General features: G+C 55.3%; 1 protein-coding gene across 3 annotated transcripts; it reads right to left on the reverse strand.

Moving 5' to 3' along the window:
- Positions 1-347: 347 nt before the first annotated feature.
- On the reverse strand, positions 348-24,285 carry LOC111167761 (aldehyde dehydrogenase, dimeric NADP-preferring). Of its 3 annotated transcripts, XM_089900263.1 has the most exons (13): positions 23,626-24,285; positions 22,047-22,165; positions 8,777-8,925; positions 6,643-6,755; positions 6,111-6,277; positions 4,520-4,751; positions 4,141-4,226; positions 3,690-3,898; positions 3,054-3,171; positions 2,412-2,553; positions 1,611-1,777; positions 1,087-1,186; positions 348-728 (listed from the first exon to the last, which is right to left on the reverse strand). In XM_089900263.1, exons 5-13 carry the CDS (start codon positions 6,270-6,272, stop codon positions 415-417), a joined length of 1,530 nt encoding a protein of 509 aa, XP_089756389.1. In that variant the 5' UTR covers positions 6,273-6,277; positions 6,643-6,755; positions 8,777-8,925; positions 22,047-22,165; positions 23,626-24,285; the 3' UTR covers positions 348-414. The 3 variants fall into 3 exon arrangements, with proteins under 3 accessions (XP_089756389.1, XP_089756388.1, XP_022416681.1); XM_022560973.3 differs by lacking the exons at positions 8,777-8,925; positions 22,047-22,165; positions 23,626-24,285 and having other exon boundaries at positions 393-521; positions 598-728; positions 6,643-8,711; XM_089900262.1 differs by lacking the exons at positions 8,777-8,925; positions 22,047-22,165; positions 23,626-24,285 and having other exon boundaries at positions 6,643-8,714.
- Positions 24,286-27,861: the final 3,576 nt, after the last annotated feature.

The following is a 27,861-nucleotide window of genomic DNA, read 5'->3' on the forward strand; positions in this document are numbered from 1 at the left end:
CCTGATTCCGGGCTCCTGCTCTGGCCCGCGCCCTGCTTCCCATGGTTGTCGCTGGACCCTGTCCTGGCCCCTCAGGCACTCCCGGGGCCCAGATGCTGCCGGCACTGAGGGTCCTGGGGCTGACCCCAGCTACCCATCCTCCGGCCCCAGGACCATCACTCTGGAGTCACCCAGGGGGTCATGTTGACCACCCACCGCGGGTCTCACCAGGGACCCCCACCTTGGCCTCCACGGTCACCCCTCCACTGGACACACCTGAAATGGAGCTGACGTCCCCAAGTCCAGGGACCCTGGGGCTAAAGTGAGGCTCTGGGGGGTGGAGGGGAATGGGGGGAACCAGAGAGGGTGGGGGGCAGGGCTGCAGAGACACGCACGCACGCACATTCCTGGGCTGCTGGGAAACTTTATTGGTCTCTACTCTAGAGAGGGAGGCGAGGATGCCCTCGGAGCAAGAGGGGTGCCAGGAGCAGCCGTCCAAGGGCGCAGCACAGCGAGGCCAGGGCAGCTCAGTGACGGGGCATCTGTGGGGGACACGAGGCGTGGTGAGGCTCTTGCCCAGGGCCCAGCGGCTCCCCGCACTGCCGCCCTGCCACTCACCTTGGCCGGGCTCGGGGGGTATCTGGCTCTGAGGGCCTCCTCATTCAGCAGAGGCCTCACCAGGCAAGAGCGGCGGTGGGAGAAGGTCTCGAAGCTCTTCTTGCCATGGTAGGACCCCATGCCGCTGCCCCCTGCGGGAGGAGCCGGCTCAGCGTGGCCCCGAGACCCCGACGCCCCTCCTGCGCCCCTTCTCCGAGCGGCCTGGGGGACCCCGATCCCTGGGGTGTCCGCCGAGGCATCCACGCCAGGAACAGTGGCCAGGAAGAGCCTCATCCCAGCCCCGCCACTAGGTGGCTCTGCGACCTCTGGCGCGTGCGGCCTCTCTCAGGCCCCAGGTGACCTCTGGGACCCTCTAGGGTCTCAAGGTTGAATGTGGCTGATGGATGTGCCAACAGAGGGAGAGGTCAGTGGGAGTCTGAGGCCCAGCCCAAGGGTTGGGGGGGGACACCCGCGGGGGGCAGTGGGCCGTGAGCTCGGCGCCAGACTCACCCACGCCCCCGTAGGGCAGCGAGGGCACGGTCGTGTGGACGATGACGTCGTTGGCCGTCACCCCGCCACTAGAAGTCTCCGCGATCAGCTTCTTAATGCCCTACGATAGCGCCGGGGCTCAGCCTGCGGCCCGGGACGCCCAGCCCCTCCCCCTCCCCGCTGCCCGGGCGCGTCCGGGAGCCGCGAGGACGCGGGAGCCGGTGAAGGCAGAGCCCCGGCGCCGGGCCGCTCCCCGCCCCGAGCCCCAGGCTGGCTTCTCCACTCTCCCCACGTAGTTTTGTGGGGAGCTGGTAAGAGCAGCAGTTCCCAGGACGGCGTGCGCGGCACCGAGGGGCTCACCATCATCTCATTCACGCCCTGTCCTGATTTCAGAGCCGAGAGGAAAGGGGCTCAGGAAGGTTAAGCGGCTCGCGGTGAACAGTGAGGCTGGGATTTGCTCCCAGGTCTGTGAACCCCTGGATCCTGTTTGCAGGAGCGGCGCGCCCAGGGCCCCAGGACCCTGGAGGAGGGTTCCCCCGGCTCACCTTGTCGTTTAGGGAGAACACATAGAGGGCCAGGGGCTTCTCGCGCTGGTTGATGAACTGGATGGCTTCCTCCAGGCCGCGCACGCATACGATGGGCATTATGGGCCCGAAGACCTCCTCCTGCATCACCGGGGACTGGGGGTCCACGTCCACGAGGATGGTGGGGGCTGGAGCAGGGAAGAAGCCGGCGTCAGCCAGCGCAGAGACCCCAGCCCAGGCGTCACCCAGCCCTTTACAGACAAGGCCGGCAAGGCTTAGTGGGGCGGGGCAGACACGGGCCCTCCTCCTGCCAGGCTCCATCCCGGAGGACCACGGAGAGAACCCTGGATTCACCTATACGGGGGGGCGGGGGGAGCCCGGGCTCCACACTTCAGGGGGCGGGCCCTGTGCCCCGCTAGCCACGTGAGCCCTGCTGGAGCTCTTCAGCCTCCTGGCAACTTGGGGGCCAAGTGGGGCCCCATCTGCTGACCCTCCAGCCCAGGCACTGCGGGCCCCTCCCGCTCGGCACACCTGGGGCTCCTGTGGCCTCTGCTGAAGCTGCCGGGATGCAGAGGAGGTGAAGCCTCCTCTAGGCCTTGAGGGGAGGGGCTTCTGGGCTGGGGAGGGGCCTCCCAGGGGCTGTGTCCAGCTCCTGCCCGCCGAGAGGCCCAGAGCCAACCCGGAGCCACTGGTGAAAGTGATGGACACACACCATGGGGCTGCTCTGCTCTTCAGGGGTGTGTGCCCACCCGCCGCCCGCTCGCGGGGCCCCTGGCAGCCCTGGCGGGCAGGCAGTACTCTCCTGAAGGGCAGCGCACGCACCTATGTACCGGCTGGTCGCATCCCCGGTGCCCCCGTAGGCGACCTTCTGGCCTTCCATCAGGCCCATCACCCTCTGGAAGTGTAGGGAGTTGATGATTCTCCCATAGTCGCGGGACTTCTTGGCATCCTCCCCGTAGAACTCCTGTGGAGGAGAGCCTCCAGGTGAGGATGTGGACCCTCATCACGGCCACAGGCTGTGAGGTCACTGGTGACCCCAACCTGGGAGCACACGTGGGCACCACCCTGTGGAGCAGCAGTCGATGGCACAGCGACCCCGAGAACTACGGAGCTGCCGCACCCTGGGCGCCCCCCGACTTTCCTGGCACACGAAGTGCTGCAAGACAGCTGTGTTGTTTGAAAGAAATACACGCACAGCGTCTGGACATCACACTGGGACCAGACGCGTGCGTCTACAGCAAGGAGGATGGAGGCAACACACCAAGTCAGCAGCGACTGGCTTTAGGTGGTGGGATTCTGGGTGGAGCTTTTCCCCCTTCTTTATGCTTTTTAATCTTTTCCAAATTATCGACAGTGAGTGTGGATTATTTTCATGAGCAGAAAAGAATGAGCCAGTCTTCTCTCAAGTCCACGTCCATGTCACCACCTGGCAGCCTGTCACCCGCCCCCGGGGCCAACACTCACCTTCAGGGACTTTGTGAGCTTCTCCACGACTTGGTTCTGGATCGAGGGGTCACACAGGATGTAATCGGGGGCCACGCACACCTGGCCACTGTTCATGAATTTCCCCCAGGCGATGCGTCTGTGAAAACCCCAGGTTAGATGACATATCGCCAGCCCGGGGAGGCTCCCCAGGAACAGGCCTCTGGCTCAGTTAGCCCAGGGTCAGGGCACGAGGGGCTCTGCTGTGAGCTGTCCACCAGGGGGGCCCCTTAGCACCCCACTGGCTTCTAGATCCCACGACCCTGGACGTGCTCACAGGGCCTGCGGTGACCTCATCACTGACTGGCGGGGGGTGTCTGGCGTGGGCGGCCTTTATCCCCCTCTTTTCACAGCCTTGAGCCCTGCACGGCCAGGTGTCACTGTGCTCAGGGTCCCACACCCCAGAAGGCTACGTGTGCGGGACACGAGGGCAGGCAGGGCTGTCCTGGACCCCTCCTCTGCGGGAAGCCTTTCCCGCACCTCTTCTGTGAGCATGGTACCTCCAGCCCCAGCTCCCGCCAGGACCGCAGGCGCCCTGAGGGCAGGGGCCACGTCAGTGTCACTCAGAGTGAACTGCCGTCCGCCTGAGCTGGGGGGCAGCCAGGCCAAGCCCCTCACCTGCAGGCGACATCCAGGTCACAGTCCTTGTCCACGTAGCAGGGGTTTTTGCCCCCCAGCCCCAGCGTGACAGGGGTCAGGTGCTTGGCCGCAGCCATCATGACGATCCTGCCCACCCCGGTGCTCCCGGTGTACAGGATGTGGTCAAATCTCTCCTTGAGCACCTCCGTGGTTTCCGGGACACCCCCAATGATCACCGGGTACAGATCCTTCCGAGAGAGGACAGAGGTGAGGCTCAGAAAGGACCACAGCCCCCTCCCCACGTGGCCGGGCAGTCGCCACCAAGTGGACCCCCTCTCTCGGCTCAGGGGCTCCAGTCACCCCAGTGGGAGTGGCCAGCTGTCCTCACCCCACCCGTGGCTTGGGCCCTGGCTGCAAGAATTCACTATTTCTCAACCCCTGAAGACACGGCCCCGCCCCAGTTCCCCGCGTGCCCTGGAGAGCCCGTCACCTTATCCAGGTACTGGGGGAGGATGGTGGCCAGCAGGCTCGCTGTGTTTTCACTCAGCTCCGACGGCTTGAGGACCACCGCGTTCCCTGCAGAGCACACGGAATCAGGGCCACGCTGGGGCCACCCCCTGCTCTGCCCTCCCAGGGACCAAGGGCGCGTGGTGGGCGGTGAGGCTGTGTGGACATCTGAGCCTGGCTGGGCCTGGGCACCGGGAAGCCTGGTCCCCACAGCCTCCTGTGAGAGCCGGACCCTCCTATGGCTCCCTGACCCCAGGCTGCCTCTTCGCACAGGCCTGCGCCCCCCGCCCCAGGCCCTCCCCTCCGCAGTGGAGAAGAGGGACCCCTCCTGGCTCCCCGACACAGAACGGCGCTCACGGTACCTGCAGCAATGGCGCCCACCATGGGCTGGATGGTGAGGCTGAAGGGGTAGTTCCAGGTGCCCATGATGAGAACCACACCCAGGGGCTCTGAGTGGATGTACGACTCATCCTGCTGGGTCTGGGGCGTCTTCTCCACGGGCTCGTCCGCAGCCCACTCAGGGAGCTTCTTGATCACGTAGTCGATCTCCTCCAGGACGTACACGATCTCCTCGTAGTAGGCGGTCCATTCGTTCTACAGCGAGAGGGCTCCGTGAGGCTTGCTGGCCCCAGGGTGAGGGCCACGCAGCCGGGGCTCTGAGCGGACGCCCCAGGGCTGGCGGTGGTCCTTGGCTCGCTGCTTCCCAGCTTTGTGACCCCAAGTGAACCTCCTGACCTCAGTCTCCCAGTCTGCAAAATGGGAACATGACTGGACCTCATGCTCCAGGTGGGCCCATTGGACACAGCCTGGCTTGTTCTGCTGCCCACACGAAGGGGGCCATTCACCGTGGGCTCCCCAGCCCAGTGGCCAGGCAAGAAGGCACAAGGGGGCAGAGCTGAGGATTAGCCTTTGAGTGGGGGGGGTCTGTGAGGGCCCCTTTCTGCCAGTGCTGGGGGCCCAGACAGGTTGGACACATCGAGTATGAGATGCCCTCGGGCACCTCAGACCTGAGTAGTGATTTGAGGGTCACTCAGTGAGTCGGGGGCAACTGAGCTGAGGGGTGTCCGGGAAGGCTTAGAGATGAAAACGAGACTTGAAGCCAGGACGGAGCCCTAAGAAGACCACCCTGATGAAGTGGCTTCAGGAAAGAGACCACCAAAGAGAGTCAGGAGAAAATCCAGGAGACCCTCAGCCAGCGGAGGAAGCCAGTGTGGGGAGCTTCCGAGAGAGGGGTGCAAAGTGGGATACACAGCTCTTCCGTGAACTTTGGCTGTGCAGAGCAAGACAGAAGTCGTGAGGTCAGCACTGGGTTTTCTTGCCTTTGTTTTTTGCTGTAAGATGAGAAATCTTGAGAGATTAAAGAAAAAAAAAATACAGTGGCAAAAGGCCAGGAAACGGTAGGGGGACGGGCTCCACAGCCCCTCTGCTCTCCTCCAAGGCCAGGCGGATGGAAGGGTGGAAGCAGGCCCAAGTGACTTGGGGGCAGCGAGGGGGAGGGGCTGAGTATTCGGAGGGGTCTGATTTTGCCCAGGGGTAGGAGAGGATGGGGAGGGAGGGAGGGAGGACGCCCAGCAGAGCAGGCTGCCCTCCGCGAAGCCAGGCTGGGCTGTTCCCTGGTGTGGAGAACCCGGCCCGCACGGGGCTGAGAGGTGAAGGAAAGAAGAGGCCGGAAAGGGGTGGCCTCGTGTGCTGGGCTGGGTGGAGAAGGGCGTGAAGCCGGGAGGGGGGATGACGGACCTGGCGCGTGGGACCTGGGGCGCCGCAGGACGCAAGGAGAAGCCGGCACGCCCCGTCTGAGCGGCTGCGCTTTCCCCTCCGTAAAAGGGTACTGAGGCGCCCGGAGTGTTTTGGGGGCTAAGTGTCAAGAGCCGGGCGCAGAGCTTGGCCCGCGGCGCGCAGCCCACGTCCTGGGCGCACGCAGCCCTCTCCTGCCCGTGGCCGGTCGGGGCGCACCTTGCGGAGGTCGGCGGCCAGCGCGCCCACGAGGTCCTTCTCGCGCTCGCGGATCAGGCGCCGCAGCCCCTCCAGCTGCTGGACGCGGCACTGGAGCGGGCGCGTCTTGCCCGCGTTGAAGGCGGCTCTGGCCCGCTGCACCACCTCGCTGATTGTGTCCATGGTTCCTGAGGACAGAGAGCTCCTTGGAGCCGGGAGGAGGGCGCGCGCTCCCCGGCCGCCCACTGGGAGCCGGGGTCCCCAGGGCAGCACCCACCCTCACTGGTAATTTTATAGGAAGAGGAAGATCTCCCTGGGAGCACCGAGAAATGGCCTCCTTTTGCCTTCTCAGCTCCCTAACCCTGTTGTCTTGGACTCTTCTGGCCATCGGCGTACTCCCTCCCTGAGCAGATGACAGACCCCCGCAGTGAGGACCCCAGGCAGCAGTGACCTGCGGTCCTAAGGGTGTCTACAGCTGCTGATGGTGGGTTCTTGGCAGGGTGCTGGGGGCAGGCCCTTCCTGGCATCTCTCAGGGCCCATGCCCACCTCTACCTTCGTGTAGAGTTGGTGACTCTCGCAGGCAATCACTCCAAGTGCTCTGCACACCCAACCAGGGCAGTCTCCAGATCAGATTAAAGGACACAGGTCGTGATTCCACACCCACGCTGATTAAAGAAAACCCAGCATCAGGATTCTCACACCACCTTTCTGGCTGAGCCGACATTCTCAAAAGCACTGGCGGCTTCCCAGACAGAACCAGGCTTGGTGTTTAAACCCGTGTGTGCCTGTAACACCTGTGAGACAGACCTACTCACAGAGCTTCAGATTTCCACAAAAAAGCTGCCCGTACAGCAGACCATGCTGGCGAAGTGGGATGGCTCTGCTGGGAGGCATTTGGCTATGCCCAGCAAAAAGCTTTAAAATCTATTTCTCTGTGACGTAGTAGGTCCACGTTCAGGAACTCATAGAAATGAGCGCATTCCTAAACATTCATGAACAAGAAAGTTCATCAGGCTTATACATAAAAGAGAGATACTGGAAACATCCTAAGTGTCCATCAGCAGGAGACAATTTCAAAGACGTCTGCTGCACCCACGTGCCAGGTGATCGTGCGGTAATTAGGACAGAGATGGACAAGTGTTTCAGCACCTTTATAAAGGCGCTCTCTGTACCAGATGTGTCCCGGGCATGAGGGATAAGAAACAAAACAGGTTCCAGAACAACAGATACCCCAGGCGTGTTCGTGCCTGTTCACGCGAGAGCCCAGAGGGGCGGCCCCCGCCCCCCCCGCCACCCCGCGTGGTGACTGCGGGGGGATGGGAGGGAGGTTGGGGGTGGATTAGAGGTGATCCTCATTTTCATCTTCTGGAGGGCTTCACTTTTTTTGCAGTGAACTTGCATTTCTTAAAAATGTTTGTTACCTTTTTGAATAGGTAACACGCACATGGTAGAAAATGTAAAAGATACAAAAGGGACACAGAGAAAAGTAAACGTTCCTCCTCCCTTCTCCCCCCCAATTCTTCCTGTCCTCCAAGAGGTTCCCACCCACTTTCAGACACGGTGTAACCTCTGACATCAGAAAAAAACCACAATAAGGCTATTTCCATTTGGCAAAAAAATTCAATACCATATCTACATATATGTAGATATGGTATATATAATACACATGGTATATGTGTATATATTACCATACATGGTATATATAAATTTTTTGCCAAATGGAAATAGCCATTTATAGATGTATATGTATGTATGTGTGTATATGTATATATGTATGAAATCCTGCTTGAATTCCAGCAAGTGGCTTCTGATTCCTCCCATCACCTCCCCCCTCCGCAGCACTGACCCCCACCCTGGCTTTCGGCATGGACAGGAGGGCCCTGCTGGCATCCAGGGCGCCCCAAGCCTGGGGTGCCACGGCCCCCTCCCTAGGCCCGACGGGAAATTGGAGGGAGCCCTCTGGGATCCCTCGGCCCAGCCTGCCATGGGCCAGGCCACCCGTGACCCCAGCCACACAGCCCGGCAGGAAGGTCCTGCTTCCCTCCCCAGCCTCGTGTGGGCAAACCAGGGCAGCAGCCTCTGGCCATCGGCCACCAAGGCCTGGCGGCTCAGGGCAGAAGAGCTGGTGGGAGGGAGACCGGGAGGGCTGGCCCCCAGCTCAGCACTCAGAACCATGTGGTCTCTGGGAAGGAGCTTCCTTTGTGGGCAGCGTTAATAGCAGCGTCGCTTCTCAGTCATTACAAAGATTAATGGCGCCAGGGAGTAGCTAACATTGCGCTTGATGTCCCAGTGGGAGCAGCTGGAATTAGTCCCCCAGGACGCATCCTTCTTCCCACACCCCTGCATCCCGCCTGCTTCACCTGTGCCACTTTGTTCCCAGGTGTCATCATCCCCTTTGATCCTCACAAAAATCCTCGCTCTGTAGGAGCGCCCACCAAGAAGGAGCCGTTACGAGTCCATTTTACAGATGAGGAAAGTGAGGCCAATAGACGTGCAATAAATGCTCTGTCTTTGGTCTCCCAGTTAGCAAGTAGCAAAGTCAGGATTTGAACCCGCTTCTGTCTCTATCTCATGCCGCTTGTGCCTTTAACTACAGGACTCTGCTGCCTCTGGGTTACTGAATCAAGGCTTCTCACCCACCGTCCCCTGGGGGTCCCCCTGCTCCAAGGGTCCCCGGGGCCTCTACCTCCCTGTAGCAGGGGTGGTAGAGCTGCCAGACGTGAGCTTCAGGCCCTTGGGGCAGCCAGCCGCAGATTCTCAGAAGATGTTCCTGGGTGTGGGGAGGACCAGCCACAGAGGTGGACCCGCTCCTGGCCAGGCTGCAGCTAGAGATTTCTAGGAGAAGAGAACGGGGAAGAGAGTTACCTTCGACACAGGCTGTCCCGGGGCTGGAGCTCCAGGAATGGGCATCAGCCTAGAGAGGATGCATTTAAGGACCCTTCTCCCCGCCCCCTGGGCCCTTGGAGTCCCTGCCCAGGAAGTTTGCATAACAAGAACAAAACAGTTTTCAAACGTGGGGTGTAGTAATCCGGCCCTCTGCTCCCAGTTTGGGGGATTAGGCCTGGGGTTGTCTGCTTTTGTTCTGCTCAGAAATGCAAGAATGTGTCTGTGGAGGCTTGGGCGGGGCCGGGTCCAATCTTCCAAAGGAGCCCCTGTGTTTGCCTCGGGCATGGGGCTGCTGATTGATTCAACCTGACCTGACTGCTTCCAGATTTTCCAAGTGCAATTACCAGCGGCTGTCCTCCCGACCTCCCTGGTTACATAAGGGCGGGGGAGGCACTGTCACAGTGAGCGTGCACGCAGCTACCCGAGGACGCCCCATCAAGGTGAGATCTCTAAGCCTGGGGAATCGCAGGCCGGGGCTTTCTACACGAGGCCCCACCAATACGTGGGTCTGCCCACTTGTTGAACAGCAGAGAAGGGGGCCACGGACCAGTACCGACTGCCAGGAACCTCCCCAGTGAGGCCGGTCACCCACGGAGCCAGAGATGCTTGGGCAGAGAGGACTCTGGGATAACAGACGTTTGCTGGGCGTCTGCTCAGTGGGGATGGAGGCCTGTGTGGAAGACACATCTGGCCACTTCTCACACCGTCCCTGCTACCTGGACTCCGGGCTTCCTCCCACTGGGCACTTCCTGCTACCCTCACCCACCAGCCTTGCTTCCCTACAGGCCCCTGCAGAGGTGCTCTTCCCTTCCCCCTCCCTCCCCCGGAATGCCCCTCCCGTACAGCCCTCATCATCACGCTTCCTCCTCTTCCTCCACGTTATTTTTCTCCAGACCATGTATCACCCTCTGAGATGCTATTTGTCTACTTATTTTGTCACCTGCCACCCTCCAACTAGAATTTGCTTTGTTCACTGCCGTATCCTCAGCACCCAGAACACTGTCTGGCACATAGTAGGTGCTCAATAAGTGAATGACGGAATAAACAGAAAGTTTCAAAATAATATGAACCCTGTAGTGGCTGGAATATGCACAAGATGCTACAGGGCCTCAGATGAGAGTCCCGAGGGAGGGAAACGGAGTCTGAGCTGAATGGGAGGTATTTAGGCTTGGAACAGCAAAAGCAAGGGCACAGAGGCAGGAAACAAAGTCGTGTGTCTTCGCAGTTATTAAGGTGCTATTAAAAACGTAACTGATGGGAAAAGAATTTGAAAAAGAATAGGTACATGTATATATATGACTGAATCACTTTGCTGTACACCTGAAACTATCACAACGTTGGGTTTTTTTTGTTTGTTTTTAATATTTGGAAACTTTATTTTAATGAACAATTCTTTTCCGGTGTGATTTTATTTTATTATTATTATTTTTTGGCCGTGCTGCGTGGCATGTGAGATCTTACTTCCCCAACCAGGGATCGAACCCGCTCCCCCTGCATTGGAAACGCGGAGTCTTAACCACTGGACCACCAAGGAAGTCCCAACATTGTTAATCAACTATACTCCAATAAAGAAGAAAAAGTTAAAAAACTAAAAGAAAAAATAAAACTGTAATTGAACCTGTTGGAGATGCATATTCCCAGGCTCCACCTGCTCGATAAAATCAGAAACTCTGGGATGAGGCCCAGCCATTGGTGGTGTAACAAGTCCTCCAGGTGATTCTGACGCCTCCAGGTGAAGTTGGAGAACCAGTGACTCACCAGTTACTGATAACAGTTTACTGGGAGGCGTTCCCTTTGATCTGTGTTTTTATTCCTTTAAGAAATTGTTATAAGAAAATCGTATTGTTTATTGTTGATATCTGCTACAAGTTACAAACATGTATATGGTTTATAAAATTATATTCTGTAACGATATAAAGCTGGGAAGATTGATGGTAATGATGTGACTATGAGAGAGATTTTATATTGGCCTGTGACACAGAATTCAGTTCACATGTTTCAAGTGGCCAAGGAACTAGGGTGACGGCATAAAACCTTATGAGAAATTGTTCTAAGGAACGAATAAAAAGTTTGTAGTGGCAAACGTGAAGTCATCAGGTGACAGCAGGTGTGACGTGAGGCATTATTCCAGGGACGCATCACATCTGGGGCTGCCTGTGGTCATCACGGCCAGCACTCAGGCAGCAGTCACTTGTGCCGTGACTGAACGCGTGGGGCCTCTGGTGACAATTCCACAGGGAGGGTGTTATTCTCCCCATTTTATATAAGGGGGACCAGAGACTTGTAAGAATGTTGGTCCAGGCTCTCACTGCTCACAGGTGGCAGAAGAAGCCCTTGAACCCACCAAAGCCCAGGCTCACTCACCGAATGCAAGCCGTCTCCCCGGAAGGGAGATGCAGCCAAAGCAACCCCAACAGGAAGTGACGTAGTCCATGGCCATTCCCCACGGGGGTGCCCTCCTGCCCTCCTTCTGAACGTTCTGATTATCATTACGCAGATGGTTCCAACCAACCTGGGGATCTGGTTCCTCAGGCTAAGTGAATGGATGGAAAGAGGAAGGACGACGGGGAGGAACAGCTGTGAAGAACAGCGAGGAAGATGCCGACTGGAAGGATCAATTCCATTTACAACAGCATCAGAAAGAAGAAGTAAATTTAAATGTAAACTTAACAAAAGAAGTGTAAGACTTACACACTGAAAATTGCAACACATCGTCGAAAAAAATTAAAGATCTAAATAAATGGAAAGAAATCACAAGTTTGTGGATTGAAAGACATAATACTGTTAAGGTGACAGCACTCTCCAAATTGATTTACAGATTCAATGCAATTCCTGTGAAAATCCCAGCTGGCTTTTTTTTTTTCAGGAGTAGAAAAGCTGATCTTAAAATTCGTGTGTAAATGCAAGGGACCAAGAAGAGCCATAAAAATCTTGATAAAGAAGAAGAAAGCTGGAGGATTCAATTTCAAAAGTATAACAATGCTGCAGAGATCATGATACTGGCATAAAACAGACAAGCAGATCAATGGAATAGAGCTGAGAGTCCAGAAACAAACCCTTACACGTGTGGCCAACTGACTTTTGACAAGGCTGCCAAGACAATTCAGTGAGGAAAAAGAAGTGTCTTTCCAACAAAAGGCACTGGGATGACGGACTATCCACATGCAAAAAGATGAACGTGGACCGTTACCTCACACCATACACAAAAATTAACTCAAAATGGATCATAGACCTAAATGTAAGAGCTAAAACTATAAAACTTCTACAAGAAAACATAGGAGTAAATCTTCATGTCTTTGGGTCAGGCAATGGTTTCCTAGATAACAAGACCAAAAGCACAAGTGACAAAAGAAAAAAACAGCTAATTGGACTACATCAAAGCGTGGGCTTCCCTGGTGGCACAGTGGTTAAGAATCCGCCTGCCAATGCAGGGGACACGGATTCGAGCCCTGGTCCGGGAAGATCCCACATGCCGCGGAGCAACTAAGCCCGTGCGCCACAGCTACTGAGCCTGCGCTCTAGAGCCCGCGAGCCACAACTACCGAAGCCCGTGCACCTAGAGCCTGTGCTCCGCAATAAGAGGAGCCACCACAACGAGAGGCCCTCGAACTGCAACGAAGAGCAGCCCCTGCTCGCCACAACTAGAGAAAGCCCACGTGCAGCAACAAAGACCCAACACAGCCAAAAATTAATTAATTTAAAAAAAATGTCAAAGCATTTGTGCTACAAATTATACCAGCAAGAAAGTGAAAAGAAAACCCACAAACTGGGAGAAAATATTGGCAAATCATGTATCTGATAAGGGACTTAGAGTATATAAAGAACTATTACAACTCAACTTTTATCGTTTGTCAATATTAGACAAATAACCCAATTTAAAAATGGGTGAAGGATCCAAAGAGACATTTTTCCAAAGAAGATATACAAACAGCCAACAAACACATGAAAAGATGCTTGGCATCATTCGTTATGAGGGAAATGAAAGAGAAAACCACAATGAGATACCACTTCCCAGCCACTAGCATGGCCATTAAAAAAAAAAAAAAAAAAAAAAAAGTTAGAGACGATAAGAAGTGTCGGCGAGGAGGTGGAGAAATCGAAACTCTCCTACACGGCTGGTGGGGATGTAAAATGGTGCAGCCACTTTGGAAAACAGGCAGTTCCTCAAAGAGTTAAACACAGAGCTACCATATGACCCAGCAATTCCACTCCTAGGTCTACACCCAAGAGAAAGGAAGACCTGTGTCCACACAAACAGTTGTACATGAATGCTCACAGCAGCATGATTCATAGGAACCAAAAAGTGGAAACCACCTAAATGTCCATTAACTGATGAATGGATAAACAAAACGTGGTGTATCTGTACAACGGAGCATTATTACACCGTAAAAAGAAATGAAGTTTGCATACATGCCTCACCACGGATGAGTCTTGTGGACATTATGCTCCAGACACATAGGACTACAGAGTGTACGACTGATTCCATTCATATGAAACGTCCAGTAAAGGCAAATTTAGAGAGACAGAAAGTAGGTTAGGGGCTGCCTGGGGCTGAGAAAAGGGGGTGGGGGCAGAGGGCGAGGACTGACTGCTAACGGGTACAGGGTTTTTTTTAGGGGGACAAACGTGTTCATGATTAGGTTGTGGGGATGTCTGCACAAAAAACTAAAAAAACATTGAGTTGTACACCAAAATGAATAACATGGTGTTGAATTTTATCTCAATGAAGCTATTAAAATATGTATATCATATTCAGTACCCTCACTCTGAGAAAATAGGAAAATGCATTAGGAAAATGTGGAATCTCCCCTCCAGAGAGCTGAAAATCATTTACGTAGATCACGCCCCCAGGAGGAGGTGGAGTGTAACCCTCTTTTCTTACGTGTGGGATGTGTGTAGTGACTTCTTTCCAAAGAGGCCAGGGTGGACTGGTCAGGGGAGTAACTCTACACAGAAGAAGTTGATGAACACGACCTCGGCGGGTGTTCAAGGTCAAGGTCATGGCGACCCCATGTCCCCTGGATACGACGTGATAAAAACCGGCGCTTCCACTCTGTGGTCTGCTTCCCCAAACCCAAACCCCCAGTCTAACCATGAGATGGACATCAGACATGCCCAAACTGAGGGAAGTTCAACAAAATACCTGAACAGCCCTCCTCAAAACCATCAAGGTCACCAAAACAAGGGAAGTCTGAGCCCAGAGGAGCCTGAGGAGATGGGACAGTAAATGGAAGGTGGTCTCTGGATGGGATCCAGGGACAGAAGAGGGACATTCGGCACAAACCAAAGAAACCCGGAGAGAGCATGGGCTTCGGTTAATAACACACCAGCATCGGTGCACTAGCTACAACAAACAAGATATCGGCAATAGGGGATCAACGTGCAGATGACCCAGGAACTCTCCACACTGTCTTGGCAATTTTTCTGTAAATCCAAAACAATTCAAAAGTAAGATTTTTATTTTAAAATCTCATCTGGAGGCAGCACGCAGGGTAAACGAGTTCTAGCTCAGGGGTCCCCAGCTGTGAGGCCCGGGAAAGACGCTTACCTTCCCGGGGCCCCATTTCCCCATCAGTTAAAATACGGGCGCCAGAATCACGAGCAGTTGTGTGGGACCCTGAGGAGGCGACATGCGTGACAGGACTTTGGAAAGTGAAATTCCTTCCAAAGTCATCCACGGAAAGAGGTAAGCTTCCGTGAGCTGCACCGCTGACCTAAGCTAACCTGCTCGTCTTCCTAACGTAATACTGGCACTAGGTCTTTGCCTCTGGAGCCCTTCAGCCTCCAGGCGGGCTGCCCTTCCTCCTCCCGTCGTCCCCACCGCTTTCCCAGTCCGGCACCGGCTCCCCTGCTGTCGCCTGGTGGATGCCCCCCTCCTGGCACCATGGGTGTCGCCTCCCCACTGAGATCCCGCCATGTAAACTTCCCGTATAAACTTCCGGATGAGGCACAGTGCTGGGGCTCACTGGCCTAGAGGGCTGACTGCTGGGGCCTGGTTGGAGCGAGGCGGACAGCGTGGGTGGGGCAGGCTGGACTCGGCTTCGCCCAGCAGCTCTGACCTCGGGGTCCCCCCGCCCCGCCGCCGTCCTGGGTTCTTGGGTGCAGCACTGAGCCACTGGAGGGCACTGGGATTTCAAATACTGTATAGAGAGCTTCTCCCCGGAAAGCAGCAAGGAGAGCGTACCGGCTGCATGTCTGGGAAAACGCAGGAAGGATCCCCGGGGGTCCCTTCCCCCTCTATCTGCCCTGAGGGCAGAGACTTGGGTCAGAGAAGCTGCAGGTGTGCATCCCGGGAAGTCAGTGGGAGGAAGAGGGAAGCTCCCCCAGGGATGCTGCAAAGGTCCCCCACTGTCACCCGACCCTGACCTTCCCCTGTGCAGGCTCCCAGGAAGCACCCAGGAAGCCAGGGCTGAGTTGGAACAAAGGGCAGCCCGGGGCTGGAGTGGGCTGGGCTGCGCGGCCCGGCAAAGTGCAAGTCACGGTGAGCTGGGCGCCTGGTCCGACCCCGCCCGGAGCCCCCGCCTGCTGGGGGGCAGGCCCGGGCCGCCTGGCACTCCTGCTTCTCGAGCGTGGGAAGCCGCACCCCGATTCCTGACAAATACGAGTGCACCCCATCGCACACCGAGTCTGGTATTTATTCTAACAAGGGCGAAAATCTCTCCGTTTTATTTCTGCATGGTGATCACACAAACATAATTCCGTGAACCTGCACAATGCGATGGCTAGTTTTTAGAGCCGCCCTTTCCTTTCACACATAACTGGCTTGCCTCTCCCTCTGTCAGCACCCCGTAAAATTCCAGTGTGCACCCCTGCGTTTTTCCCCATGCTTATATAACATCCGATAAAGTTCAATGTACATGACACACTGGGGGCTGTCGCTGCTTTTAAAACGGGCTCATCAGACACGGGTTCTGATCCCCCGCTGCCTCGGACCGCGGGATCCACTCTGTCCCCCCTCGCAGCTGTTTAGTATTAATATCAACGACGTTTGATGTGCACAGGACCAGAATGCTCCCTGTTGAGGGGAAGCCACCTGGCTTCCAGCTTTTGACCGATGCTCCATAAGCCTCCTTGAACTTACGGGTGTTTTTATTTCTCTGTAACAGAATCCCAGGAATGCTGGCACTTTTGATTTCGGGCGTGTTGCCCGATGGATTTCTGCAAGGCGGTCCCTGGAGGCCAGCAGGCTGTCCGGGCTCTGGTCCAGTCAGGCAGCCAGTGCCCTGCGTTCTTGCCGCTTCTCGGCTGTTCCCTGACCCCGGCGGGTGGGCTGGTGCATTGTCACACCTGTGCCGGCCACAGGCCTTCGCCCCACTTCTCTTCTGTGTTTTCCTTGTCAACGTTTAAGAGCTCTTGGTGTTACAGCTGCTGAGTCCTTGATCTCTCACTTGTCCGTGGACTGGATTTATGGCACCTTTTGCTACACAGGAGTTTTAGCATAGCCAGCGAGAACTCTTCTGTTTTAGTTTGAATGAGGAGGGTTCTCTCTCCCGTCCTATGTGGTTCATCTAATTCTCGGGACATTCTTGTAAGATTTGTATTATTATTCACTCTGAGCCCATCAAGAGACTATTTTATCAATAATGCGGACATCCCCTACATGAGCTCATTTAATCCTCACAACTGCAAAGAGGTAGGAACTATTATTATGCCCATTTTATAGATAGGAAACGGAAGCACAGAGAGGCTAAGTAACTGGCCTAAGGTCACACAGCTGATAAGTGACAGAGCCAGGCCTCACCTGGCATCGATTCCTTGATCCCCCTTCGAAGGCTCACACCCTTGGGCTTCCCCATTTCCTCCAGGTTTTCAAATTTTTGCTGTAGTGTTGAATAGTTTCCTTAAAATGCTTTAATCTCCTGACTCTGTCATTATGTCTCCTTTCTGAATCTTAACCTCGTGTGTTTCTGTATCTCATTTTTCTTTCACAAAGAAAGTGCAAGTCAGGGTGAGCTCGGGTTCTTCTGCTCATGGGTGTTTGCGAAGACCAGGCCGCGCTTATCTTCTCAGAGAAGCGTGAAGCTAGGTTTCTGATTCATTTCTGTTCTTCTTCATCAATTCCATCTTCCTACTTTCTTTTTGTACTTAAACTGGGTAAGTAGGTCCTTTGACTTTTGTTTTCCTATTTTAATACTGATGGCCTTTGTCTTTATTTCCCACTGAACATATGGTTTTGCCGTGTCCTGGAGTTTTGAGAATGTAACATTCTTACTTTCACCGCTTTCCAATAATTTTTAATTTCCCTCTTGATGGCCTCGTTTTTTATAAGTGTGTTTCCTAATATCAAAGTAGTTAACATTATACCCGTCACACCTTTATTATTTACTGCCAGTTTTCTCAGATTATGATAAAAATATGGCCGCCTTCTCTGCTTTTCTCTATTGGTTCAGGTCTTCTTTGTGGTCAAATAGATAATTTCTGTAGCCGTTCCAGGGACATACGAATGAGATGTATTATTTCTGTTCATAGATGTAAAAATCTCCACCTATTGAATCAAAGGTACTGACTTTTCCTGGGTATATTATCCAGCTGTCCTTGCAATTCTGATACTTCTGCTCTGTGTGTTTAACCACATTTTGCTTTGTTCATACAAGTTTATGACTGTTTGATCCCCTTTATAATTTTTGCTTTTCTTCTTCCTCTGTTGTGATCTTAAAGGCCACCTTATCTGATGTTAATTTGGGTGGTCCTGCCTTATTTTTGTTTGCACCGGTCTGAGCACCTAAGTCCCTCCAGCCCTTCTTTAGCCTGCGGCTTTACATGCATTTCTCATAAATGACAGAGGGAGGGTTTGTCTTAGACGCCCTCTGACAGTCTCTCTGTTTTACTAGAAGGACTGGGACCTTCCATCGCATTCTTCCCATTACCTTTGTGTCCACTCTTCACGTCGCTCTCTCCTCTCTGATGCTCACGGTTCCTCCCTTTCCCTGCTCATCTGAAAGCTCTGCCGCCAGGGAAGCCCCTGAAATGGCTTTTTAATGTGTTTTCAATTCCTGCTTCCAGCTGTGCCTCCTCAAATCTTCTTGTCCCTTCAAAACACTGCGAGCGGATCCATCACTTCCTGGTCAATTTCCTGTGCCCAAAGCTCCATCCAGACTAAGTTAGCACTTCGATCCCAGTGCACAGCCTCCGCCAGCTCAGCTCCAGTCTGTGGCCCCAGGAAGGGGACAGGTCTCATCCCGCCTCGTCCCCCGAGGCTCCGTCCCCCAAGGCTCCGTGGCCCTGGTGCGGGGGCTGACAGGAGAAGGGACCAGGGCAGCGTCCTTCTGCTTACCTGGTGCTCCCCACGGCCTCTGGGGACTCCCAGGGGTCCCGCAGCTCCTGCCCACCACACAGGTCCCGGGAAAGGAGAGATTTCCCCGCACCCTCAGTTCCAGCCCCACCCTCCAGGGCACCTTCCTCGGGTCCCTTCACCGGGCTGGCAGCTCCCCTGGTATCAGCGAGATGGTCCACGGGCGCGCCTCCTTGGAGTGCTGTCAGCTGGAGGAAAATCACACATCCTCTTGTGCAAATGGGGCCCCCTCTGCCTGGCTGTCTCTCTCTGGCTCTCTTTTCCAGCTCCATCATCTCGGATGACACAGAGGGTAGCTCAGCAAGCCCCCTGGGTGAGGAGATGTCCCTTCTGCAGGCACCCCGATCTCTCTCGGTGACTCTCGGAGCCCCCCTCGGTTGGCTTGGAGAGGTGGGGACTCCACCTTTGGGGGACTGTTGTGGGGGAAAGGAAAGGGCCACAGGCCCCCTTCAGGTGCACGACTTCCGTGACTCTTAAAATTGCTGCACTTTCTAGTTCCCCGTCTCCATGGCAGAGAGATGCTGGAAGCAGTTCTCTCCCTGACCTGGAGCGAGGTCTCCACGGGGCCAAGGGCCAGAGTGCCCCAAGGAAGGACAGACAGAGCCCAAGGGGAGGGGGCGTTTCAGGCCCTGGGGCGTGGCTGGAGAGCTGGCCATTCCCACACTGGCACACATGCCGGTCTCCCCTGAGTCCATACTGGTGATGCTGGGGAGGGGCCGGCAGCCACTCTTGGGACCACGGAGCCGCTACAGGGAACACGGCCCGGTCAAAACCATCTGCACAGCTAACTACAGCAGACCATCACCCAGCCTTGAAAAAGGGAGGAAATCCTGGGGACTGCCCTGGTGGTCTATCGGATAAGACTCAGCGCTCCCAATGCAGGGGGCCCGAGGTTCGATCCCTGGTCAGGGAACTAGATCCTGCATGCATGCCGCAACTAAGAGTCCTCATGTCACAACTAAGGAGCCCGTGAGCTGCAACTAAGGAGCCTGAGAGCTGCAACTAAGGAGCCCGCCTTCTGTAAGCCGGTGCAACTAAATAAATAAATTTTAAAAAAATGTTTTAAAAAAAAGGGGGTGTACTTCCCTGGTGGCGAAGTGGTTAAGAATCCGCCTGCCAATGCAGGGGACACGAGTTCAAGCCCTGGTCCGGGAAGATCCCACATGCTGCGGAGCCACTAAGCCCATGTGCCACAACTACTGAAGCCCACGCGCCTAGAGCCCGTGCTCCGCAACGAGCAGCCTCCGCTCGCCGCAACTAGAGAAAGCCCGCGTGCAGCAACAAAGACCCAACGCGGCCAAAAATAAATAAATAAATAAATATTTTAAAAAATAAGGGGGAGGGGAGGAAATTCTTACACCTGCTCCAACAGGATGAATGCGGAGGGCATTGTGCTGAGTGAAACAGCCAGTCACAGAAGGACGAGCACTGTATGGCTCCACTTGTTTGAGGTCCCTGGAGTCATCAAATCCACAGAGACAGAAGGTGGGATCGGGGGGGGGGTGCCAGGGGCTGGGGGAGGGGTGTAGAGTGAGGGTTTAATGAGGACAGTTTCAGTTTGGGAAGATGAGAAGGTTCTGGAGATGATGGTGGCGATGGATGCACAATATGAATGTACTTAATGACACTGAATTGTGCACTTAAAAATGATGAAGATGGTGAATTTTACGTTGTGTGTGTCCCTAAGTTCTCCGCTCAGTTCCACTGCTAGACTCGGCTCTGAGCTGTGGACACCATCTGGGAACTAGAGCTACTCTTCCCATCAAACCAGGAGCCTTCTCTGTCACGGGGTCATGGAGAGAACCCATTTCTCCAGACTTCTCCCTGCCCGTGCCTGACAAGCGTGGACTCCAATTTCGCTGAGAGCTGTTTTCCTACATTACTGTGGCTAATGATGACACTCAACTCATGTATGTCTCAACCAGACTCCCTGTTATTTCCTGGGAACCATCAGTTGACCTTTAACATGGACCTTAACTCTGACTGGAATTTAAAGTCTCTGTATCAGCACAGTGTAATTTCCGTTGCCCTTACCCTCCGCCCCCCCCTTTTTTTTTTTCTATTTTAATCAGAAAATATAGTTAAATACTGAAAGAAAAAAAAAATCCCATCCACATGGACCCAGTAACGTAGCAGATGCATGGACACCCTCTACTGAGCCCCCTGCCCCGGGTACTGGGGCGGGAGCCGCGGTGGAAAAAGGGCAGAGGCGACCCTCGCCCTCACAGAGACCCCACCCCGCAGGGACAGAGCCGGCAGAGACTCTCGGAGGAGCTGGGTGGAGGCCCTGTGCAGTGGGTCAGGGGAAGTGGCCCCAGCACTTGTCCAGGTGTGAACCAGCTCCGGCTTTAAGTGAGCAAGGCTAGACTTGCTGAGACATGGGTGGAGGATGACAAAGCCGAATCAGGACAGCAGTTACCTTTGGGGCAGGGAGAGGAACAGATGCTGGGGGGGGGGGTGGGGTGCGGAGAATGCACCAAAGGCTTTCTAGGTATGTAATTTCTAAAGCTGGGTGGAGGGAACACAGGTGTTAAGTATTTTCGTATATTTTTGTATGCCTATTTCATTGTTTAAAGTTAAGACTACTTTTTAGAGCAGTTTTAGGCACAGCAAAACTGGGGGGAGAGACACAGGGAGCTCCTGTGCACGCCCTGCCCCCCTGCATGCACAGCTTCCCCACCATCAACACCCCACCAGAGGGTACATCTGTTACCACTAATGAAGCTGCACGGACAGGTCACCCCCACCCAGGTCCCAGAGTTTACATGGGGCTCACCCCTGGTCTTCTATATTCTGTGGGTTTGGACAGATGTATCATGAGCTGTATCTATCATGATCATATTGCAGAGTATTTTCTCTGCCCAAAAGAAGAAAAATGTAGCTTTCGAGGTGTCTGTGCAACGTCCAAGCTAAGCGTCCAGTGGTCATGGGAGTGTTGCTGGGTCAGAGCCCCATCGTAGACATGGGCTCCCCTGCGGGGTGAAACTGAGAGCCAAAGAAGGGAAAACAGGATTGAATCCTGGAAGCCACGGGCTTGAACAGAGCGGGAGAGAGGCAATGGATTCGGGCGCAGCTTCAGCAATTTATCTATGAAACCAAAGAAGTGAGGGAACCGTTGGGTACGAGCAGCCTCACTGGGGCATCACTGGTGAACAGCACAGGATTGGAGCAGCCCGCAGGCCCGACAGGTCAGGACCGGTTAAACAGATGAAGGCGCAGCCATTCAAGAAATAGCTTCAAATCTGTAAAAAGGGCCGATGTTCATAGTATGTTCATACATAAGGAACACAAGTTTTAAAATAGTATATTTTGTATAATTCTATTCTTTTTTTTAAAGTATTACCCTGGGTAGGTGTAGGAAGCACTTTTTTTTTTTTAAATTTATTTATTTGGTTGTGCCGGGTCTTAGTTGTGGCATGTGGGCTCCTTAGTTGCAGCTCACCGGCTCCTTAGTTGTGGCATGTGGGTTCCTTCATTGTGGCATGCGAACTCTCTTAGTCACGGCACACAAACTCTTAGTTGCAGCATGCACGTGGGATCTTAGTTCTCTGACCAGGGATCAAACGCAGGCCCCCAACAGTGGAAGCACAGAGTCTTAACCACTGGACTGCCAGGAAAGTCCCTACAATTCGATTTTTACAGAAGATTTTGTTTGCACAGGGAAATCATGTGGGCAGATGAATTAAAATGTTAATATAATCTCTGGGATGATGTGAGGTTTGTTCCTTTCATTTATCTGCCTTTGTAAAGGTTTCTGCAATGAACACAAAGTACTTACGAATATAAAAAGGAGAAGGGCCTTCCACAGGGAGCAGGTCCTGTCATTTCCTGGGACGCTGAGAGAGGAGTGGGTCCCACGGCAGGGAAGCTGTGCATCTGGGCTCCACCGGGCCAGGCCTGGGAGACAGACCGGCACGTTGTCAGCCCTTCTCAGGGCGGGGCAGGCGAGGCGTAGGGAAGCCTCCCTGCCTGCGGGTCTGAGGGAGGGTTCCTCCCACACAGCGGGGTCCAGAGTTCCCCCCTTCCCTCGAGGGGTGGATTTGGGGGAGGCCCCGACCCCTCCACCCCCAGGATGTAGGAGACTCCACCCCTCAGGCAGACGGCTGTGCCCTCCCCCTGCCCTTAGCCTCTGACGGTGTCTCCAGTTTTCTGCCAAGGTCCCCTTACACCAGCCTGGCCAAGACCCCAGCCCACATCTCTCCTCTCGACACCCCCCTCACATCCTCTACAAACACCGCAAAGCGTTTGAGAGCCGCTGGCTAGGTGCGACCTCTTGGCCACCTGGGTTCTCAGGTCTCAGACACCATCCATGATGGCCCCCGGTCAGAAGATACACATAAAAGTTCCCCTAGGCTCCTTGGTGCCAGCAGCCCTCGGCCCTCCATCTGCGGTGTAGGGGTGGGGAGGGGCCTGAAGCACAGTCTTGGCCTCGGGCCCCGAAAAGGCAGGGCCGAGATAAAGGCTCCTGGGCAGGACCTCACTGGGGAGCGCGAGCTCAGGGGCGTGAGATGGGGAAGGGGAGGCCACAGGAGGACGAGTGCTGTGCTGGTGACTACGCCACCCCGGATGCGGGCTGCTGCGGACCGCGTGGGGGCCAGCCTGGAGGCCGGGCTGCTGCAGGGCAGGTACCAGGGCCGCTGCTTGTGGCTCGTGGCACAAGCACTGGGGTCTCTGGACAGAGGCTGGTCGACCACTGACAAGTCTTCCACGACCTGGTTTGTTCGGCGCTCCCCCTGGTGGCCACTGGCATGAAACGCAACGCTCTGCGCCCACTCCGAGGTCATCCGCTCGGGCCACCCCTAGACCTCCGCACGTCTGATTTCCCGGTCTCCCTTCTAGGCCCCGGCCACCCCCCACAGCCTTCACCACCACCCACATGTCTGCATAGACCCTTACCCTGGACCTCTCCTCTCCACGCAAAGGCAATGGCTGTGCACAAGCTCTGTCTGCCTTGCAAACGGGGTCTTGCGTGTGACCCAGGAGGAGCGAGGTGGTCGTGTGTGTGTGTGTGTGTGTGTGTGTGTGTGTTTGGGTGTGTACGTGTGTGTGTTCTCCTCTCTGACACCAGGCAGGGTTGCTGCAGGATCAACCCCCCGGAGCAGCACGGACACAGGGTCACAGCAGTGCAGCGACACCCGTCCTGCACGTCCTGTGCCCTGATTTCTGATTTTGTTCCCAGGCCGCCGCAAAACTCTTTTTACAAATAGTCATTTTTCACTAATTCCGTTCTGCTTAAATCAGCCAGAGTCCTTTCCATTCGTGGCAGGCTGCAAAAATGGCCACAGGGATTCCTCCCCATGCCCCCCCTCCCGGGTGAGCAAAGGGTTTCGTGGTAGGTCGCTGCCGTGCTTCCCCACCTTGAACCTGGACTCGGTCCACGGGACACTGGGAGATCTGACTCCACAGGGCTGAGGGGTGAGCGCCTGGGGCTTGTCCTCTGAACAGGGCTGGGCCGGCAGTCGACGGCAGAACGTCAAGCAAACCTACAAGCACAGGTGAGCCACCTCAGGCCACTGAGCACCAGCCACGCTGAGCCAGAGCAGAGCCACCCAACTGGACCATAGAATTATGAGAAATAATATGTGTTCACTGTGTTAAGCCATTGTCTTTGGAGTGGTTTTGTTACACAGCAAACGTGAGCTCACACACGATGTCTAGCAACGGAGAACCCCACCCGATCCACCCACATCCTATTCCTCTCCAAGTCCTGTGGGTTTTCGCTGCTCCCTACCTCTTCGAAGCAGGCACTTCCTCCTCTATGTTTCAGTGGATGTCCCTGCAGCCATTTATGCCGCCTTCCATCTTTTCTCCAACCCACCAGTTCAATCAGGCCACCCCCTCTGCTTCGAACCTTCTTACGGCTGCTAGAGGGCCTCCCCCAGCCTTCCTCGCCGCTCACTTTGTCCCCACATGCCGACCTTTGGTCAGGCAGGGCTGTTGCCGAGCGCCTGTGTCCATCATGGGATGGACGCACTCACACGTGCACAGACACGCGCAGAAGAGTCTCTGAGCGCAAGCAGAGTCGTTGCTATACCTGCATCTTGCGGCGGTGCGGCAGGGCGTGCGCTCGGGGGAGCCTGCCTGAGATGAATCCTGACACAGGCACCGACCACTGTGAGATTCAGCAAGTTACTTCCGTCTCTCACAGGTGGCTGCGAGGTTCACACAAGTTCACACACGTGAGATTCTTGGAAGTGCAATGGCACAGGACTGCACACAGCGCCTGCCTGGAATGCGGACGTCACCACTATCATCACCACCACCACCACCACTGTCACCACCACCACCATCACCACCACCACCATGACCATGACCATGACCATCATCACCACCACCACCATCATCAATGTCACTGTCATTTTCCACAAACATTTGTTGAACACCTGCTCTTTGCCAGGCACTGTCCTAGGAGCTACGGACACTATGAACAAGACAAATTCCTGGCTTGAGAGAGCTGACGTTTTAGTGAGGTGAGTAGAGTAACAAGTAAAAATAGAAACAGGGTAATTTCAGAAACTGGTTACTGGGCTGCAAAAAGCAAACGGTGCTGGGACAGAGAATGACTGCCGTGTCTTCGGTGCCTTTGCTGTTGCAGGCTCCCCCTGCCACGGGGCCTTTGCACATGCTAGTCCCCCGCTCTTAGAACGTCCTCCCCTCCTTCATTAACCTGGTCAGCGGCCACTCATTTTTTTCCTGACTTTGGTCCCGTCACCCCCGCCACAAGCCCCCCCACGAGCAATAACATCGTCCACCTCTCTCTTGCGGCATTCATCATACCTGTGTGTCTATCAGTCGTCTGAAGTGTACACCCCGTGAGGGCAGCCAAGCCTCTCTCTCGCTGCTGTATCTCCAGCACAGCAGGTGCTTAACAGTTTTGAATAACAAACAAAGCTGGAGAAAAGACCAAATTTGAAGTCAAACATTACAGTTCCTTGAAATTTATCCGTCAGATTCTGGCCTAGGAAACATCTCACAGAGGAGGATATGCCTTCCCTAGACCCTGCCTCACACCAAACCCCTCTTCCCTGTGTGCGTTCCAGGTACTCACCCTGAATCCAATCATAGAGAAACTTGGGGTTTTTCCTTCTCTACCCTGGTTGGCTGGAGGCCTGGCTCTTCTCGCCCACGAAAGACCCTCCAGGGCCGCCCTCAACGCAAGAGCGTGAAGGCCCCTGGGGGAAGAAGTCAGAGGGAGACCAAGGGCAGCCTTTCCCCCAGGGTCCCTCTGTCTCTCCTCTGGGGCCCGATGCCCCACCCACTCTCAAGGGAAAGGCTGGTCTCACCAGCCCCAGGAGGGGCCTGGGGGGCTCCTTGGGGCAGTTTTCCTGGAGGAAGTGGGTATAGGACTCACCTCCCTGCTTCCATCAGAAGGGAGCTGGGCTTCTGGGGGTCGGGGTCAAGTGGGCACCCGGGGACCCTGTGAGCTCCTGTGCTTAGGTTTTCCTCAGGCCCTCAAGTGCCCGTCACTGTGCAAAGGGCATTTTCCCCACAAGAATTGTGTGAGAAGGTACTACTCTGATCTTCAAAGGATGGAAAATGGAGGCCCAGGAGGGCAAGGGGACCTGCCCAAGGCCACACAGCAAGAGTGAGAAGTACCTCGTTTGTCAAAGAAGCAGAAAAAACATGTGCTCCCCCAAATGTTCCAAAACTAAGAATTGTACAGACTTTGCATTCCGTGCGTTTACTAGCCATTTGATGAAACGTCTAAGAGCAGAACCGTCGCTGGGGAGGTGCTGCTGACCCGGGGACAGTGTCCACATCCGTGCTAGCTGACCCCAGCAGGGCGAGCAGCACGTATCCCTGGTGACCTGTGTCCGCCGCCGCGTGCGCCTCGATGCCTGGCTCTTCCGCGGTGCCTCTGTGCGCCGGGGCCACACGCGACGGCCTGCAGGCCAGGTCCAGTCCACAGCCTAGAGATTAAGAATGGTTCTTACATTTTAAGTGGATTGGGAAAAAAAAGGCTATTTTGTGACACGTGAAAGTTACAAGAAACTCAAACTGAAATTTGAGTTTGAGCCGGTGCATCGTACCGGCCCCGGCTACTTTCTGCGGCACGACAGCAGAGCCGAGCAGCTGCCAAAGGTGCTGCCGTAGGGTCCTGAACGGAGAAAGTGGGCACCGCGTGGTGCCCTGGGCGTCCTGTCCGATTTCCTCTGACACGACGCTACCGACGAACAGATGATGTGTTCGTGACCGTGTGGAAGGAAGCTGGGATCCTCAAGAGTAAACAAGCCGCTTATGTAACAGGCATCTGTTTCCCGAGAATCCCCCCCAGGTTTCATATCCTTTCTGAACTGACACGCTTTTGTCCCATGCTGGCTCCTCTGACGGCGACTGAATAAATGTTGATGTGTGCTCCGCACCAACTTGTCTAAGAGTTGTTGTTTTAGCACTTTCTCAGTGGAAAGGAGCATTCGCGTCTCCAAAATCCCGACGTGCCGAGGAACCAGCCTGTGACTGCTGAAGGGCCCCCAGCCTCAGCCTCGCTCACCACCCTGCACCCACCTCCCGGGGCTTAGATCCGCCCCCCTATTGTGAGCCCAGAGATTGGGACCCTCGGCCCGTCTGTGCCAGGGGGCTTTTTACTCTGCTGCTCCAAGAAGCCTTCAGACTGAAGGGGGGGGGCAGGGGGAGGGCTCTGGGCGGGGGGGGGGGGGAATTTCCTTATTTTCTCCCAGCATTTCCCCCACCTTAACTCCCCTCATCTGTTGTGTTTACTGCCAATACCTTTCCTAGCTGATGACCTGAGTTTTAGAGTTCTTCTTGTACCGAAATCACCTTGTTAAAGAATTACAAAATTAACAAGCTCAGAGTGAAACAACATCAGCATCGCCACCCCCCCCCGACAGACACTCCCGACAGGGAAGGAGAACCTGTCATCCCGCTGGACCAGCATCCTCATCACCTCACAGACCCTCCCCTCCGTGGAAGGCACCCTGCCCTCGCGAGGATCCCCAGATCAGCTGCCCGCCCTGTGGTTCATTCTCAGCGCACAGCCCGCTCACCCACCATCTTCACAGAAACCCTCCAGCTGGAACAGAGGCAGGCCTGTCGGGCCCCCATCAGAGCCTCTGGCCGCAGCTCGGTGTGCCAGGCAGAAGTCCTGTTGTCGCCCAGACGACACTCTGGGCAAAGGCACCTGTGACCTGCCCCTGCCCGGCCCACCATCTCCCTCCCCGACCTCACCCTGCAGCAGGGGTGGGGCCCAAGGGCAGAAGGTGGGAGAAGGGGCAGCTGGGTGGGCCTCAGTGCTTCAAGGCGAAGACAGGGCTCCACGTGCCATCTCCTGTTGAGGGACCGAGGGGAGGGCGCTTGGCTTACGTCCCCGGGAGAGGGCCCCTACGTGCCACCATCAGCAAAAGAGCCGGTCTTAGGACGCCAGGGCCTGCAGGGGTCCCCTTGGCAAACCTGGGGTTGAGGTCCCTCCCACCCAGGACGGGCCGAATCCCTGCTGGTCTACCTCAGCGGCTCTCGTACAAATAAACAAACAAGCAGGGAACCTGCAAAGTGCCCATTTGTCCGTGTGTCCCTGAAGCCCTTCCCCTGGGGATTCTGAGGGTGGTTTCAAAGCTTCTGCTCTTGGGCTCCTGCCC

This window comes from Delphinapterus leucas, chromosome 19 (assembly GCF_059928025.1).
Source record: "Delphinapterus leucas isolate spDelLeu-1000000601 "Yukka" chromosome 19, BTC_Dleu_Yukka2, whole genome shotgun sequence".
NCBI classification, from domain to species: Eukaryota; Metazoa; Chordata; class Mammalia; order Artiodactyla; family Monodontidae; genus Delphinapterus; species Delphinapterus leucas.